The following is a 19,215-nucleotide window of genomic DNA, read 5'->3' on the forward strand; positions in this document are numbered from 1 at the left end:
ATTACTGGAAGGAACAAAATGTAAATATCTGTTAGGTATTTACTGAATACATAAAACACAGTATTTAGTCAAGTGACAAAACAAATAAGAAAGACAAACTGGTATCCTCACAGATGTGCAAGTCATTCAATTTCATTAATATATTTTTTCTTGGTTTTTATGATATATTAGAATTTTTGCATCTACCTCATGGTAGATAGTTGTAATCTGATATTGAGGTCTTTTTTGTCTTAAAACAAGAGACAAGAGAAGGGGAGAATGACCTGAAATTGCCTACTGCCAAACAACCAAGGATGATCAAATCAGAGTGCAATGTACATTATAATGACTGTTAACCAGCTGGACTCTGATGACACTGATACTGGCTCACTTTCACATACAGGAATGCTCCTGCAACAACTCTCCCAAATACAAAAAACAATTTTAAAGTCTGCATAGTAGGCCTCATCTTCATCCAGTGTTAACCTCCTAAGACCCAAACTCTTTCATGGCATGCATTTTTACCCTGGATTGGCAGACCGGGTTGGTAGTTCCCATCTTTAAGAAAGGGGACCGGAGGGTGTGCTCCAACTACAGGGGAATCACACTCCTCAGCCTCCCTGGGAAAGTCTACGCCAAGGTGCTGGAGAAGAGTCTGTCCATTAGTCGAACCTCGGATACAGGAGGAACAATGCGGTTTTCGTCCTGGTCGCGGAACACTGGATCAGCTCTTTATCCTCTCAAGGATACTTGAGGGTGCATGGCAGTTTGCCCAACCAGTCTACATGTGATTTGTGGACTTGGAGAAGGCATTCGACCATGTCCCTCGGAGGGTCCTGTGGGAGGTGCTCCAGGAGTATGGGGTGTCTGGCCCATTGCTACGGGCCATTCAGTCCTTATACAACAGTTGCAAGAGCTTGGTCCGCATAGCCAGCAATAAGTTGGACTCATTCCCGGTGGGTGATGGACTCCGCCAGGGTGTGGTTCTATTGCAGTGGTTCTTAACCTGGGTTCGATCGAACCCTAGGGGTTCGGTGAGTCGGTCTCAGGGGTTCGGCAGAGCCTCCACCGTGACATGCACGGCTCATTTTGTGCACCAATAAAAAACATATCTATGTCTTGAATTTGAAAAAAATCATATTTTATTTTTCACTAAAGAGGGGTTCAGTGAATGCGCATATGAAACTGGTGGGGTTCGGTACCTCCAACAAGGTTAAGAACCACTGTTCTATTGGCTTCATCGGGTGATGGCCTTCAACTCACCTTGGAAAGGTTTGCAGCCAAGTGTGAAGTGGTGGGAATGAGAATCAACACTTTCAAATCTGAGGCCATGGTCCTCAGCCGGAAAAGGGTGGAGTGCCCACTCCGGGTCAGGAATGAGTTCCTGCCCCAAGTGGAGGAGTTCAAGTATCTCGGGGTCTTGTTCACGAGTGATGGGGGAAGGGAGCGGGAGATCGACAAACGGATTGGTGCGGCGTCCGCAGTTATGCAGACGCTGGACTGGCCCGTTGTGGTGAAGAGAGAGCCGAGTGTAAAAGTGAAGCTCTCAATTTACCGGTCAATCTACCTCCATACCCTCACCTATGGTCATGAGCTGTGGGTAGTGACCGCAAAAGTTTTGCGAGATCTCGCAAAAGTTTTGCGAGATCCCGAGTTTGTTTTGCGAGATCTCGCAAAAGTTTTGCGAGATCCCGAGTTAGTTTTGCGAGATCTCGCTAAAGTTTTGCGAGATCCCGAGTTAGTTTTGCGAGATCTCGCAAAAGTCCGTCTTAATTTTTTTTTTCTCCCATGTCCCCGCGGGGCTCCGTAAAATCTAATATATGCCCTTGCCTTGAGAAGACTTTTTATTGTGATAAATGAATCCACAGCTCACAATAACAAAACCAAGCAAGAGTCCACATGTTCCAGCAATGATTTTGTTTTGTGCAGCCACAGGAAGGGTAGGATCTAAAACACCAATAAAAAATATGTTTGTAATTATTGCATTTTCTTAAAAACATATGTTATTTGTTTATTTATGGATTATTTGCACTGCAAAATAAAACTCACCCCAAATTGCAAGTATTGGCTGAGAGATGCTTAAATCTTCAACCACACAGGTAATTTTTTCTCCATGAGTTGGGGTGTATTCCAAGTAAGAATGAATCTGGTAGTACCAGTCTCCATCAGGCATCACTTCAGAGTAACTGACACCTGTAGTAACTTCCTTTTGGTTACGCAACCATGTCATTCGGATTTGTTTCGGATAAAAGTTGAAAGCACTGCACACAAGCATGGCTGGATGTCCACCACTATGCTGCTTTACTGATTTCACTCTGATGGTGGGTATATCTGTAACATTACCTGAAAAAAACCATTTGTTTTTAATTTAAAACAATTAGTATGCTTTTTCTAATTCTGTTACTTCTACAGATTATAAGATATCACCAATAATTATGTAGTTAATTATTAAATTTCTGAACCTGCTATACCATGGGTTAATTGGGCAAAAATATAATAGTTATAGTTTTTATGATAATTACCAGTATTTATAATTAACAATAGATCCTTTTTTAATATCAGTGGCTCCATTTGATTAAATGCCTCAGTAAGAAATATCACTGAATGAGCATGCACAAGAGGGATTTTAAGTAGTTTAAGGAAAAATGGTCTTACTTAAGATTTGGATGTAGCCAAGGTTGTTTGAACACTTGCTTTTGCTTCCCTCGTGCCAAATGGATTTAGGCTCCAAAATTTTGCAAGTTCTATTGTGTAGGGTGTAAATCCAATCCAGCTGCCCCTCGTATGGTTGTACTCCAACACTGCAATCTTGTTCAAACTGATTATACGTGTATACTCCATATCTTCGAAGTGTGGACCTTTGAAAGTACAGCATGCTTTGGATTGGAAGTAATCCTCATCTGAGGAAACTGTAACACAAGGATTATAATTTATTGTCAAAAACATTGCTATAATAACACCGAAAACTTGAAATTTACTGTTAAACTGAAAGAGAAAGCTGGTTACAGAAGGTGTGTGCTTTTTATTGAGGTTGTGACTGTGCCGTACTAGACAATTAAAATATTGCAGGAAGTAGTAGCAAGTAGTGGTTTTGGTCTCTAGGCCTATGTGACTGAGATATGGTGTCTAACACCTTGTGGTGATAATGTGTGTCATCAAAACTAGTTTTCACTTGGAGTATATATGATTGTTCTTTGTGTACATTTCCATGTGTTCTTCTCTAATTTCTGTGTGGCTGTTACAATACTGAAGAGTCAGTAATACACAGACACAAACAAACCTATACCAGGAATAACAAAGTCATGGCAGACAGGCATAAATACACACTGAGACCATCTGGTGTGTTGGATGAGGTTTCACTGCCAGTGCTGAACTTTCCAGGTACACGGTCGCTGTCTCATTTGAAACAGCTGTTCACCAGATTTTCAAGATTTTTAAAGAACCCCAATAAAATCATTAAATATTAAAATTAAAACACATTTATGTGAAATAAGTATTAATGTTACTAATGCAGACTGAGCAAGAACTTGTACTTCATGTATGCTGGTCAGTTGGAGCCACATCTACACACACAAACACACATACAGACCTTGGCGTTTGTCTGCTCACAGAACGCAAACACAAAGCCACTTCATCATCAAAGAGATTTCTAATCAGTTGCGAGCTGCTGATGTTCCCATAGCAACCAGGGACACTTGTACCTGTTATTTCGGTATGCACATCATGTAGCTGTGCACACAACCACATATGGTAGATGAATTTAGATACACATTGCATGTTTTGTATGTGTGTGTACACGTGCATGTGTGTGTTATGGTGATTATATTAAACAACCTGTCTCTAGTCTTCAGGTTTCAGCTAAAGTGGCCCTTTGACACGCTGTGGTTCCGATACCAGAGACCAGAGACCCTGTAGTGAAGGTTAATAGTATATGCAGCAAGAGTTGTGAATGAGACATTTTTAGCAGTGTCGGGTGATGACCAGGTTAGGGGAGCTGATTGGATTTATGCGTGTGGGATCAAGTAATAATTATGCAGCTCATTGACTGAATCAGTCACATCTCTTGCGCTGACTTTCCAAGGAAAACATTTTTATTGGCGCCACACACATTGATACCCGAAAAGAATTAATTAGCATCAGCAAATTCAGTGGACAAGAGAGAGTAATGCAGGTCTGAGAGTCCAAACTTAAATCTGAGACTTTTTATTGTGTTCACAAGCTCCAAAGCAGTAATAGTGCTCCTACAAAAACGAGGGTTTGCATATATTTAGCATATTTCTACAGACACATAAACAATAATAGTTGACAGTAACAACTGAAATAAGTTTGGCTTTATCTACAGGAATGGACAGGATGATGAAAAACAACAGCCATAGTGCCAAGTAGCAATATGAGGAAGAGCGTGGATAAATGGTGATTACAAGTAATAAAATCTTCTGAACAGGTTTCTGTATCACTGTACTGTGCTTTTCCGTGCTCTGCAACCTACATATACTGTGTAGTTCTGTTTCTAGTTTAAACTAGGGTCTGAATACAATTATTAGGGTGGAAAAGAAAGTCTTCATATATACACAAACAGAACAGCCTAGCATGAAAAAAAAATTAGTACTTTTTTTGCAAAGCAATGCTCTGCTGGAATATCTTGGATCTTGGGATTCATCTACATGCTGACAAAATACCCATTACTGTAGAAAGAATAATCCCTCATCATCACTTCTTTCCCATTCCGAGCCGGACAACTTGCCAGCACCACATGGTCAAAAACTGTCGGAACAGCTTGAGGAACACGAGAGCCAAGGGCGTTCACCTGACCTTCACGAACAACCACGGGAGAGAGAACAGTTATCCCGTGAGACACCACCCAGAAAATCACTACCACCATAGGACAAGCTAAAGCATTCCAATTTTGCAAAAACCAGAAGTCAAGCTAGTATCTTAGTGTATTTTTATTTTTATTTTCATCACTGTCCTTCCCGAACTAATATGACCTGCAGGGGAGCACATGGCTTTACTCTACAGCACTGCCTCAGCTGTGAAGTGAGCTCTGCTAAATGTGCTCTAGAAATTTCAAAAAATAAACAATTGAGGAGAAACAGCAGTGCTGGAAAAAAAACCCAACTATGTCACGACTAGGATTGTTACAAAAAATGATTCTCATATACTAATCCATACTAAAACTATCAGATTAGATACTACTTTTCAAAAGTAATTACACCAATAGCACCATCTTTGCCTCCTCCAGTTGGCAAACAACTTCACACATCAGCTGCTGATGTGGTTGACACAGGTTAATGTTAGCTGCTTAATTATTAGTAATTGCCAGATAGCTACAAACCCAGCCACTGGGAGTCACACGTGGATCCTGAGCCTGGAAAATCGGGTGGGTTGTGTCAGAATACCTAATTTGCAAAAAATCTTTGCAAAGTTATTATTAAAGTAAGTTATCATTAAGGCTGCAATTAGGGGCTTTGACTAAAACATTTCATACAAGAACAAGGCAGCAAACATCATCTGTCCTGCAAATCTGTAAAGTTAAGAAAAACTGTGTTAATTTAACAGGATAAAAAAGTTATTTGTCTCTAAAAGTGTTTGTTTCTCTCAAAGTCCCAGACTGAAATTGAGAAGTCAGAAACAGCGACGGTCTACGTTAAAAACTGAAAATATGGTGCCAAGTCACTGAAGCCCAGCACTGTCTCACACAATCTAAAATATTGTCGTCTCTCTTGTTTTTTGGAAAGACCTAAAAGAATATCACTGAGTGGTGGGTGGGCCCAAGGGGGCCAGCCGCAACAAACCAGACCATTCTGACTGCTCACGAGAAGCAGGACTTAACTATTTACATAAACAAAAGAATGAATGTGTTTTCCTTTAAAAAAAAAAATCTGGCAAATTCTGACCAATCACAACAGCCCATGAAGAAACCTTCCTTACATTTTTTTTCACACGCCTTTTCTTGAACTAATTAGGTGTAATTTAATTTTGAAAACGCCAGTGACAGATCGCGTCACATTATCATATTTATCACATATAGAGCCTGATCACATGTACAATCTGTCCCATAATGGATTATGATAACATTATAGGACAGCAAGCCCAGCTGATCCCGTCTTTCGCCACATCTCTTCTTACACCTGTCCCATAACTCTACTGACGCATTAACAATGTGCCAGTCTAGCTTCTATTCTCGGGAGTCATTGTTTGTTCTTGTTTAGATAGCATGTCGACGGTAAGTGAGGTTAAATGGGACAGGAAGAGCAGAAGTGGGCTGATGGCAGAAAATGGTGGGACAGGTGGTTAAGATTTTCCGGATAAGATGAATGTATTTTTTTTATGCAAAGGTCTGAGATACTGTCAGCTGAATCCAGTGCATTATAACAAATTAAAAAGGATAGATACTACTATATCATCAATATAATGTGCAGAAATGTCACCATGTTCATGCAAAGTGAGCAGAGATAATCTAGTCAAACTGTGCTTTTGAGCTTTCTACATCATTAGTGTCATAATTTTTCCAACCAAAAAAAAAAAACCCATATGAATATATATAAATAAATTGCACAATACATTTTAAAGTAATAAATCCCCCAAAATGTCTGATGTAGCAAAATTAACCGTTTTTTTTGGGGACACATTTCCACAGTGTCTGTCAGCAGTGTCTGGGCGTGCAGAGGTTCTACTTAAAAATGTCTCGCCACATTCTCTAACCTCACAGGACCTCTGTTTGAAGCTCGGTGTCGCCACGTGTGAGTTTCAAATGCATAGCCGGAGGCAGATGAAATAAGGCAGAACTGTTACAGATGTCAAGTCCCGGGCTGACAAAGGCCGTTGGCAGAGTTACTGGCGTCAAATAAATCAGCCACATATTCACTGATGCTGGATAAGAAAGTCTTCTTCTGGCTGCATCTCGGAAACCAAAGAAAACTGTTGTGCTTTTGATATTTTGTGCAGCTCTCGAAGGCAAAGTAAAAAGCATATTCCCTATATTTATGGTCACACTGCAGGTTGGTGTTTCCACCACCAATCACACAACAGTATTGTTTTCTCAACCTATTTTTCCTCCTTGCTAATTCCCCTGTCCCTTACATGCTTTGAATAAAACTTTTTTATTTATCAGGCTTTGTTGGTTTACTGACCCTTCATGTTGTCCTCTATTTTCACCTGTAAAGCATCAGCTCCAGGGTTGCTTAGTGATGCGGCTGAGCACCAACTTAATTGATAGCTCACAAGGTGGAAATCGACAGTCTGCGTTATCGACCGTGCTTGTGGAAGTCAGTCTCTCAATATAGCATCATCATCAAGTCATCAGTTCCTTTGAAAGGATAAGCAGGTTTGGAGGATAGGATGATAATAAGAAAAATGTGGGTATTAAAATGATTAGAAGCTAATATGACTTAGTAGAAACATTTTTCCTTTAGCTTAGGATAAATTGTCAAATTTTTAAAGTGTGTTTTTGCACAGTATACTCTCCTTATCGAGTCCTTTTATGACATGTTGCTCTCTGCACGTCACTGTGAGCTGCCTGCGTCTTTGTTTGTGTTTTCGTTTTCTCTTTGCCTGTGTCATATCATCTTATTAATCACTGTGTTCGTCTGTTATTCTTCCCGTCTCACCTCCATCTTTGCGTTGCCCTTTATCGACCATGTCCCTTTAAATGAATAAATATGCACTCAGTGGTCTGAGATTCAGTCAATATTAAAGGTTACTTCAGGCCTACACTAAATCACATGTCTAAATGCTTTCCTTGTGCCATCGCTGGAACAGGCAATGACTCTCTGCCCCCCCCCCCCCTCCCTCAGGACTTATTTTATTCCTCACCTGTCCATTAGTCACCCCAGTTCCCACAACCTCTGGACTCCTGACTGAGAGTGTTACTGCTCTTAATTTAGTCCACTGCTCCAAACTATAAATAGAAAACCGTTGACCCTCCACGTTTAACAGATCATTAATGTTGCTATGTAGCTGCTGTGGTGGGGTCATTTTCCTTTTCCACTCAGTAACCTTCTCAGTATTTTGCCCTGAAAGCGTGCCCGTGTTACATTCTTGTTAGTTCAACTTGCACCTCTATCCCTGGATATTTCAAAGACCTCGACTCTATATTGTGTCTGGTTTATTTTGATAAGATTACCCGAAGAACTCATCTGCATGAAGGCTGTGATTAGAGTCTCAATGGCCAGGCAGGTGCAGGCAGCTGAAAACACCACTTATGTGTAATAAACATCTTATTATAATACACCAAATGATATGTTATGATGCTATCCCATCGCCTGGCAGGAGATTAACAGGAGATTAAAATGTATATATACTACAGCAGGAACTCTGCACTGAAGAGGACTCGCAAAAATTGTTCAATGTATTTAGAGATTATATAAGTAAATGTATAACTGTACCTTAGGGAAATGTATATTAAGCATTATTATAAACAAGCTCTAAGTCATCATTTATATAGCATTAATCCTCTTTAGTATGCCATTTATAAATACAGATATATGATTATGACTTTGATTATGATCATTACCAGCAATGTTGTACTCGCAATGACAACTGTACATGGTGTAACAGGAACAGATGGACATACATATCAGTATTTATAAATTCTGATGCTTCATAGTGTGACATTATTATAAAGTGCTACCGAAAGTTATTAAATCTTTTTTTACTATATGGGTGTAGAGTTGGTAGAACAATATCATGCATAAGAAACATTTTCACTATATGCATTAACTCAGTATCTGACTGATGAGTGTAACAGTAAACTATTTTCTAAAACAATGGATGGTTAACATGGCCCCTTCATCATACATAGATGTAAATACATTTTGCTGTATATCAACATGCAGTCAGTCCCATATTTTTATTCACAACAGAGCACACATAGACCAACACCAGGCACCTACAGGTTTGACTCAGGGTCAGGGAAAGCACAACATTTGAGAATATTGGTTTCAGCATTGGAAAAATGTGATACAAATTGATTCATTGAGAAAATAATCAGGAGTTGAAACTCTAATGTTGGCCACCTGCCATCTTTAGTCAATTTCTCCTTTACCTTCGAAAATGCATGACTCTCACAGAAAAGATTTTTCAGTGGAGTATGGAGTCCACCGTGCACCTGTTTATCTAATCAGACAGTTACATGGCAGTAGCTGAATACATTTAGGTATGAAAAAGTGACGACTGCACTCAAATGGTCAGCAGATGGTATGTGGTGGAAGAGGAGATTCACATCATGGTTGTGTGGTCAACAAATCTACATCAACTGTTGATATAGACCAAAAGCTCTGAGCAATGTTTCCATCTCCAAGCTGATCGATGACACAAATAATTAAGGCAGCTCTGAAGGTAAACGAGGGTCCAAACCAGCACTAGTGAGGTATACCTAATGAAGTGGCCAGTGAGCGCATAATCACAGCACTTTATACATCACTTCCAGCGCACACTCTGCTGTACACCATCTCTGCGGGGACTCGTCTTCGGTGCACTAATCAATTGCATACAAATCTGAATCCTCCAAATACCCAGATCACAAAATACACAAACGCAGTGTAGCAACATTATTATTTAGCCAGAAGACATTTAGGGTATTTAGCCTTAATTTTTCTCCTCACCCAGAAGATTAGCCCTGGCAGCATGGGGGAATTAACTGAAATCCCTATAATGCTAATGTTGCAAGACCTCCAAATAATGCACTACGGAGCAACAAACAAGTAAACCAAAAAAAAAAAAAAAGCAGACTTTGGAAGAAATGCTTTAACGGAGTAGCAGCAATTTGAGACAAAGTGAAAGAGCACAAATTCAAACATGCCACGAGGATTTTGATGAGACCCCCAGCGGGATCATTAGATGAAATGGTGTGCAGATAAATAAACGGCCATAAAGCAGGTAAAGAGCTGACTGATCACAGCAGCAATCAACTTACAAAGAATCGGCGGTTTTTGGAAGCAAACAACCATAAAAAAGTTAAACAAACTAGAAACTAGAAACAGAGTACATGAGACATTTTTTCACAAAAAAGCACTAGTGAGTTAAAAGATGGACTTGTTGACCAGATGGTGCATTAAAAGAATATCTGGAGATAAACATTTGAGTCAAACTGGTGACTTCACCAATTATCCTGCTTATTCAACCGTCTCACAGAGATGCGTCAGGACAACAGAGAAAACTGACAAGCCACTTGAACTTTATCTGACTGAAAGCTGGAACGGTTATCTGACTGCACAAGAGACTGCTTGATAATCGGAGGGGATGTTCTGTGGAATTTTTAAAGCACGCGGTATTTGAATCGATATGTGCTGCATGTTGAAATTGGGCTGAAGCTTTCGGCCGTACTGAGTGTAAAAATCTTCGAAGGTGAAGCAGCTGCACAGAAGAGCCTCCAAGACTGAAAGCCTGGAGGCATTTTGTTCTTTGCACTCTTGCAGTGGCTGATGTATGCGGTGCACACTGATTCAGTATTAAGCATGGGCCCCTTTATACAACACCAAAGGTGAGAAACTACATGTAGAAGTAAGCAAATATGGCTGCTGCTGTTGTTCTTGTATTGGTATCTTAAAATTGTTTATGCTGATTGCAAATAAAATAACAAACAAAGCACTTAAATAATACTTAGAAGTACACTTAGATAATTACCAAAAGCAATCAATCTCCTTCTCAACACACACACTCTGTCTTGGCAGACTGTCCGAGTGAACATGTTTCTCTCCATCTGGCGTTCGTGTACCAGGTCACTTTCTGGCTAAGCGGCAGGTCCCTCAGGGAACAAGGGGTGAAACGGGCGTCTCGTTTATCAGAACGCAGAGCTTCCACTCTGAGACGTAAACAAGATCTTGGGTCTGGGCCTAGATGCGACGTGGGGCAGCTCCGTATGAAGGTACACAAACAAACACACTTAAACTCCCACAGAGCCTGATCTTACAATGACAGCTGCAAGACTACGGAGCGATGTTTGGTGTATGCACTCACAAAAGTTATTTATTTGGCTTAATAAACACGAAGCAATACTTTTCAAATAAAATGCAACTAAAATATGTAAAATCAAAAGTTGATTTATTCAAATAATTAATCAATAATACTTTATCACCCATATACATAAAGGCCATGTGGCCATGTGGATCTTGAAATTTTGACTTGTCCCCGAAATGGTCGAAGAGTTGGGTTAATGTGAAGCACACATGGTAAAATCTAGGTGGAGCTGATTTTTCTGTCTGTGTTGAGACACCAGTACTTTGTGATTGCCTTGTGCACATACACCGAATATCCCCGTAAAGCTTGTCTTAAATATATAAATCAAAATTTAAAGTTAAAGGGAGAAACACTCTTCAACCAAATCGTGAGGGCTGACGTTGCATAGGTTGCCCAAGAGAGGGCACCGTTCAATTTCCCTGTTGGCAACAACCAGCTGATTCAAGTATCTGAAAGAAAAACATCACCTGATATATTGGATTTTTAAATCACCAAATATCGGTTTCAGTCTTAAAAATGCTCTATCATTTTGCACTCTGTTCATGCATCATCTGCCCGGTATCCCTTCCAAACAAGCCATACACGTTCTGTCTTTATCTGTTTGAACTGTCATGAACTTTAACATTTAACAGGATAACTGAGGCCTGTGGAGTCTGAGCTGTAGCGTTTGGGGGTTTTTTTTGCATCTCTGAGCATGGCACAGTCTGACCTTGGGGTAAATTTGAGGACACGCCCACTCCTGGAAAGATCGTGGCTTTGGTGTTAACGCAAACCTCAATGCTCAAAACCATCAAAGTTGTAAAATGTTAGCTTTTATGGCAGTGCTCAAACTTGGTGATGATGAATGGCTGCTATTTGTCCTCTTAATTTCTACAGAGGCAGTAAATGTGTACCTTCCTTTTTTGACATGACTTCATATCCTGTAACTGAAGATTATACTCTCATAATATGACTGTAGACATTATGCATAACTCTTACAATTGCAAGAGAAACCCAAAACACCATTTGAACTGAAACTCACCTAATCTGACTGTTGATAGCGCATTTCAAAATAAGATTCCACAACAAGTGTAAGTGGGTTTTCTTCCTTTCTTTTATACACATTTTTCATTTGAGCCTTAAAAATCAAGGTTTAAACACCCAAAGATCTGTGAAGAACCTTAAACAATATGTATGTGGTGGCACAATTATGTTTTCACTGCAGTGGTTCGACTTCATTGCTATTTGGAGGTGAGACTCTCCAGAAGAAGCCTGTTGATGTCTGTTGGTGAGAAAAAAAAAGTCTTTAGCTCTTCAAGTCCTTGTTATATTCATGTGAAGAGAAACCTGTTGCCCTCACGCTGCAGTGCCATTTGAGGAGACTGTGAATCGTGAGTGATGCGATGCCTCTTGTGAGAAATGCATTCAATATACCAGCACAGCACCGTCCTACATGAACCGTTCCTCATCACGAATCTATGAGAAAAAAAGGCAGTGTACTGACTCTGGGAGGTGAGGATGTGTTTTTATTATACATCCAGTTTTCACAGGAACACCTAACAGTGTGTTAGGCAGTTTGCACCACTCCGGGTGACTCCACTGAAAGACAATACTTCAAATTTGACTGCTGCTGCACTGAGTACTCGAAGAACAATAACTTTATTGCCTTTCATTTTATGTTTGCATTTAAAAAAAACCAACGACTGTGAAACAGAACTGATTTAAAATGATTGTCCGGGCTGTGTAGAGCTCATATAAAGAGTTGGTGTGTGTGTGAAGATGAGTGCATGATTTATGTGTCTTAGGTGTTCAAAAGAATAGATTTCACGTGCTCATTTACCAAGTCACTCTCAGATCGATGGATTAGGCCGGGCCACGTTATTATCATTACAACAAAAGATGTGATAGCGTTTAGTCGGCCACTGAGGACAGCTGTGGCTCTTTTATCACCACTGGAGCGATGCAAAGCAGAAGAACCAATCAGCCTCAGGACACGATGTGATAAAGCAGTGCTTTGGCAAGAAACATAAATAGACCTCAGGAGGGGCTGTTAAAGCTGGCTTTCTGATTAAAGGCATGTACAGATGACTCCAATTTCATCCTCACTCTATCTGAGAGCACAACAATGGGCTTCGCCTGACTGCAGCAATGAATCAAGTCTTCACAAACAGCAAGGCTGACTAAACTACAATTTAATGTGGCCAACTCTGCGTTGTGAACCTGTGTGGCAACCCAGGTATTTAGAACTATGCAACACCACATGATTAACTGCACACTGTCAAACTCAATAAAAGTCTTCAGGTGGAACATCTATTGTGCCGTTTCAGGTGTGTATGGATTGAATCATTTGAAGACAATCAGCCCAAACAGCAGGAAAGTAAGGGAACGAGGATTTCACAAAACCACTCTGCTGTGTGATCGATTATAAGCATGAAGACTGGGGGACCTGATTAGCAAAGGTATCTAACGTGATAACTGTGTGCAATACATCATTTCTGTTTGACCACACATGCAGCAGCTGCACAGGTGTGAACTTGTGCTTTAGGGAGATTGCATGCAAACAAAGAAAAAAAAAAAGAAGAAGCACATTCTAGTTTTATTATAATATAATACAATCACCCTGCCAGGAGGAGAAGACGCAGAAAGCAATCTGTAGCTACACACTACTCACAGAGCACAAGCAAAACAAAGATATGATTCACTACCAAGATTAATCACACGACTCCCTCTGCTGCTGCTGCTGGACGCAAACAAGCTGGGTGGAAGGAGAGACAAACAGCAGCTCCACCCCGCGGTGGCTGCCCGACTCCAGCTCTTGCTTGTATGAGGCTTTGGTGCAAAATATTGTGAACTTCCCTAAAATACTGCGGCGATCGCTTTTGCAATAGAACAAGTGCAGCAAAGCAAAGCAGGCAAAACTTGCTGATCTACAAGTCTGCGGCTCGCAAAAATCAATAAAACTTCCCCTACCTCCTCCACTGTGAGAGGCATGCAGATGCGGTACTCCTTCATCAACATAGTCCAAGCACAGTGACGATGATGATGATCGAACTTTCCTCTGTGGGGTTCTCTCCCGATGAAAGTATTCTCTGACTGCAGCTGAGGTTCAGAAAAAACACTCAATGCTTTTCTCACTTGTGCATCAAGAAGACCTCCTGGAACGCTCCGCTGTGCCTACGTGAGTCTCCACAGACACGAGGTGTAGAGGTCCTTCCAGTACACAAGACGACCCCACTGTGATCAGCAGCTGTCACTTTCCTAAACTACTCCGACGACATTAGTTTGTGCGACTGGGTAACAGTGTCAAAAGTCTGAAATTCAAAACAAACTTCAAAACAAGTCGCCCCTTTCAACCACAGCTTCAAGGGGGCTGTGTGTCCGCTCGAGTCCCGAAGAAGAACCGAGACTTTTTGGTCTCTCCGTGACTCTTCACGTGTAAATAACGTCCACTGAGCCGCTCTCTACCAGTGTGTCTCCACGTCCTTTGAGTTTTCTCCTTACTGTTCCGTCCAGAGATGCGCGGCCGTGCACAGAAAAGCTGAGTCAAGCACTAGAGAGCCAGCCAACAGGAAATACAACCGGACCTGACCTTCAGCGTAAAAGCATCGCTGCAAAACAACCGCACAGCGGCCGCTTCTCTGCCTGCCCAATAATACACACCGCAGTGGAAATCTGTCATAGTTAGGAGCAGCTTGAACCACTTCTCGAGTCCGACTCAAACAATGATGGAGATTTGTTTATTATTTTTTCTAATGAGCGGAAGTTCTGCGTGATTTCTGTTTTGTTTTTTTTTACACACATTTGTACCCCGCAGAATCTGCGCGTGCTAAGCGCTCGATCTCAGAGATTTCCAATCACAGTAAATACAATGATAGCCTACACGGAAACTGAAAATCGAAGCGCATTAAAAACCATTCAAAAAGACACACACACAGTTCAGATAGGACGTTACAGAAAACCATGTAAACTGCATTGCATAACTACGTTTCATAATTGTGCAGATTACTGATTCTGAGTCCCCCCCCCCCCCCCCCCCCCCTTTATTTTTTATTTTTTTTTATTATCAGTAAAAATATATTTGGATCAAGTGGCACATGAGAGGTCATGCAAGCCCATATACAGCATCCAGGCCATTCCACCATGTTCAGTTTCTCAGCCCGTTGTGGAGCTGACCTTGGTCTGAGTTGGAGCTGACCAAGGTTCTGAAATTTAGCCAGGTTACAAATCTTTATTTTTTCCCACAAAGTCATCAGACTTTGAAATTATGACTTTAAAAACAGATTTAAATTATTTCCACTGTCTTTAAGCGTCTCTCAGCAGGGCATTTTTGACTGAACGGTTTCAGTATTTACTTTGTTGATGGTAATTAATCAATTACTATATTTTTTTATTAATTAGTTAGAGGTCATCAGTGACACACAACTTGCTACCAGATTGTGGAAACTTTATATTCTTTCACAAGTCTTTCTCATAGGACAAACAAGTCCAGAGGCTAACCTGAAACATATTTCCCTAAGACATTAAGAGTAAAACACTTCTCGCTTTCAAATATTGCCACAGCAGTAAGAACTTTAAATGTCAGTGAAGAATTCACCTCTGCACTTCTGTACTTCCCCAAGCTGATTTAGATGAAGTCTGGTCTGTGTGGTTTGCAGGTTCTTTCCAGGAGGTCAAAGGTTACATTCTTTATTGGAAAAAACTTTTATTTAATTGGTATCTGTCACTCTTATCCTCTACATCCTTGCATACTTAGAAATGTGTGACAAAGCACAAACCATATCAATTCCACCTGCAGTAAATTTACCCGATGACATGTGAATCGCAGATCCATTAATCGTGGCTGTTTCATGCAGAGCACACCTACCGTGCTGAACAAACTCAGAGTTTCCTGTACTGTTTTCCGGCCAACATGTCTGTGGTTTGTGGTCATCATGCTCACAACAGAGCACCTGCATATCCAAGTTACTCATTCTCTAATTTTTATTAACAAAAATAATTTATTTAAAGTTATATTTGACGTTTCAAAATGTAAAAAGAGAAGCAGAGGTCTACATGCAGTACCATTCTTTTCACGATAGATGTCAGTAGAGATCTTCATTTCAGTTGTGATACAATATTTAACTACTACAAATGATAAAACCTACCGGTAACATGGTATAATGTCATTAAAAAGATCTATTCCTGACTCTTGGAGTATTTTGAATTTTAAACAGTACATAACAATTATGATTTTATTTTAAACTGTAGCACAGATCAGATACAGCATGCTGGAAAGAAGTATGAAGGTCCTTTAAGTGAAAGTAAAATATTGATTAGTAAAATATTATTTAAGCAAAAGTACATAAGGAAAATCACTGAAACTTTAATTAAAGCATTAAAAGAAATTGTACCCAATGCAGGAGAATGTTCCTAGAGAAATTTTCTCCTACTTACGTATTAATATGCATTATGTTTATATTTTCATCCAGATTTTGGATACATATTTTATAAGCTCCTTATATGCTTTATGTGCAAACAGATTAATAGCAAACGTTGCAATTAAACACATCAAATGAATCTGTTAAGTAAAAGTACAATATTTCTATTTAATGTGGCAGAGGTTTACATGATCTGTAAAATGACTTACAAGTTCTGTAAGTGTGTACTTAAACACGTTTTTTTTTATTCTCCTTTCAGCTGCTCCCTTTAGGGGTCGCTATAGTGACTCATCAGTATCTCTGAGTTCTTCCTTGTTTTCTCCTGCCTGCCAGCTCCTCACACAGCATCCCTTCACTCCACTGTCCCTCCTCTGCACATGTTCAAACCATCTCAGTCATGTCTTTCTCATTTTGTATCCAAACTGCTCAGCCTTACCTGCCCCTCAGATGTACTCGTATCCTGGTCATTCCCAACAAAAATCTTAACACCTTCAGCTCTGCTTCCTGTCTCTTTGTCAGAGTGGCTGTCTCCAAACCATCACAGCAGATTTCCCTACCATCTCGTAAACCTTCCCTTTCACTCTTGCTGCTATCCTTCTGTCACAAATTACCCCTGACCCTCATCTCTACCCACTCCACCCTGCCAGCACTCTATTCTTCACCTCTCTTGTGCACTGTCTGTTGCTTGGGATATTGGGATGGTTTGGACTTGTCCACCTTCACTAAGTCTGCATCTTACAACTTTATGATTCCACCGGTCTCCCTCTCATTAATACATAGTGTATTCTACCTTGCTGCTGACTTTTATACCTCCACCTCTCTAGGCTGTTTTTCACCCGCTCCCTACTCTCACTACAGATCAGAATGTCTGCAAACTTCCTCACACAGTGCCACAGTTCCTCTCTTGGCACCCTATCATATGTTTTCTCTGGACTCACAAAGACAAAATGCAACTCCATCGGACCTTCTCTATACTTCTCTATACTTCTCTATCAATACCGTCAAACCAGACATTGCATCTATGTCTAGGGGGCGATCGTGGCTCAAGAGTTGGGAGTTCGCCTTGTAATCGGAAGGTTGCCGGTTCGAGCCCCGGCTTTGACAGTCTCGGTCGTTGTGTTCTTGGGCAAGACACTTTACCCGTTGCCTACTGGTGGTGGTCAGAGGGCCCGGTGGCGCCAGTGTCCGGCAGCCTCGCCTCTGTCAGTGCGCCCCAGGGTGGCTGTGGCTACAATGTAGCTTGCCATCACCAGTGTGTGAATGTGTGTGTGAATGGGTGGATGACTGGATATGTAAAGCGCTTTAGGGTCCTATATAAATGCTATATAAATACAGGCCATTTACCATCTATAGTTCTCTCTTTTGACATGAAGCCATATTGCTTTTTGTCACCTCCCTTCCTGTCCTAACTTAGCTTTAGCAGCTCTTTCCCATACCTTCATGGTATGCCTCATCAAATGTATCCCTCTGTAGTTACTACAGTTCTCCACATTACACTTGTGCCTGAAAATTGGCACAAGTGCACTTCTTCTCCAATCCTCAGGCATCCTCTCACTCTGTAGGATTATGTTAAACAATATGGTCAAAAAAGCCCACTGCCCTCTCTCTAAGCACAGTACACATTCTCATTTACACTCCACCCCCGTTTGTTACACACACAGGGAGTCTCCGTGCTTATTATGAATTTTTAATGCCTAAATGCTTCAAGATAGTCACTGTGGGTTACCTCTAAGAGAATATGAAAACCACCGAAGCTGGGGAATAAAAATGAACATATACTAACAGCTTTGTAAAATTAATTACTTTCAGTGATCTCTTTGAAATTTATTATCATTGTGCAATGGCATAAGTATGTTGTGGAATAGCTTAAATGATATCTGGTAGCTATACTCCCTTTTTGGTAGCGATTTGTGGGAAGAAGAAGACACACCCACAGAAAACGCCAGTAGCCACAGGGAGAACACAAACACTGAATGTACCCCAGCAGAACAAGAAGTTCAGAACTGGAGGATTACTCTACCTCCCTTTAGGACTCATATTAAATGATGAAATCAATAAACCTAATTATTATTAAAATAGCCAAACAGCCTGAATTAAGGATACTTGAAGTTACTTTAAGCTCAATAAAACAGATAGTGCTGAGGCAAACAGGAATCATTAAACACATTCTCTGTGTAGGTTGCAAAGAAGCAAAACTGAAGTTGTCACGCCTGAACACAAGAGGGCGCAACGCGCTTGCATGTGCTCTTTTTTGCATGTTTGTGTCAATGAGTGCGAAGGCATTGGTACACACTCAGACAGTACCAAAACATGCCAGCATACACAGTGCAGCTCTCACACGCCTCCTGAAAGCACATATAGAGAAAATGCACATGTGCAACTGAGGCAACAATTGCTTGGTGAAAAGACAAAATGGTGAACTGAGGTCTTGTTGCCTTTCAGGAATCACCAACAAATGTCAACAAAGGTAAAGGTAGCTACAGAACAACTAAAATCACAATTTAACTGAATGAGATTGCAATATAACAAATTTGCATACATATTTGCAAAGTATTGGTTAGCTTGGTGATGATCGTTTACTTGTTACTTTGTTACTGTTGTTACTGTTGTTACTTGTTACCACACTTCATGGTGTGGAATACAGTGGAATTTTATGAAGGTGCCTGTTTTCACTGGTGCTGGTGAATATGGTCAAAGTGCTTCTAGAAGCAAGTCTCACAACCCAGCCAACATGTTCAAATGTTTCTCGATATTTTTTCACTGTTAATCTGCATGAAAATAAGTATGAAAACTCTTTTTTTCCTCTTGATAGTTATCCGCCTACAACCATGTAGGCTCTCTGGAATAGTCTGCTAGATTTCAGTTCAGGAGTGTTCGATCG

At 40.6% G+C, this 19,215-nt stretch overlaps 1 protein-coding gene and 1 pseudogene across 1 annotated transcript in view; both read right to left on the reverse strand.

The window, feature by feature from the left end:
* Positions 1 to 14,485, reverse strand: part of pitpnc1a (phosphatidylinositol transfer protein cytoplasmic 1a) — a 47,491-nt gene extending 33,006 nt beyond the window's left edge. The window contains exon 1 of the mRNA XM_006791542.3: positions 13,888 to 14,485. Coding sequence (XP_006791605.1) covers positions 13,888 to 13,935 — 48 coding nt within the window. The 5' untranslated portion in view covers positions 13,936 to 14,485. The remainder of the gene's footprint in view (positions 1 to 13,887) is intronic.
* LOC148102948 (HLA class II histocompatibility antigen, DQ beta 1 chain-like) lies at positions 1,793 to 7,620 on the reverse strand (annotated as a pseudogene).
* Positions 14,486 to 19,215: the final 4,730 nt, after the last annotated feature.

This window comes from Neolamprologus brichardi, chromosome 4 (genome assembly GCF_056152115.1).
Source record: "Neolamprologus brichardi isolate AB-2024 chromosome 4, ASM5615211v1, whole genome shotgun sequence".
NCBI classification, from domain to species: domain Eukaryota; kingdom Metazoa; phylum Chordata; class Actinopteri; order Cichliformes; family Cichlidae; genus Neolamprologus; species Neolamprologus brichardi.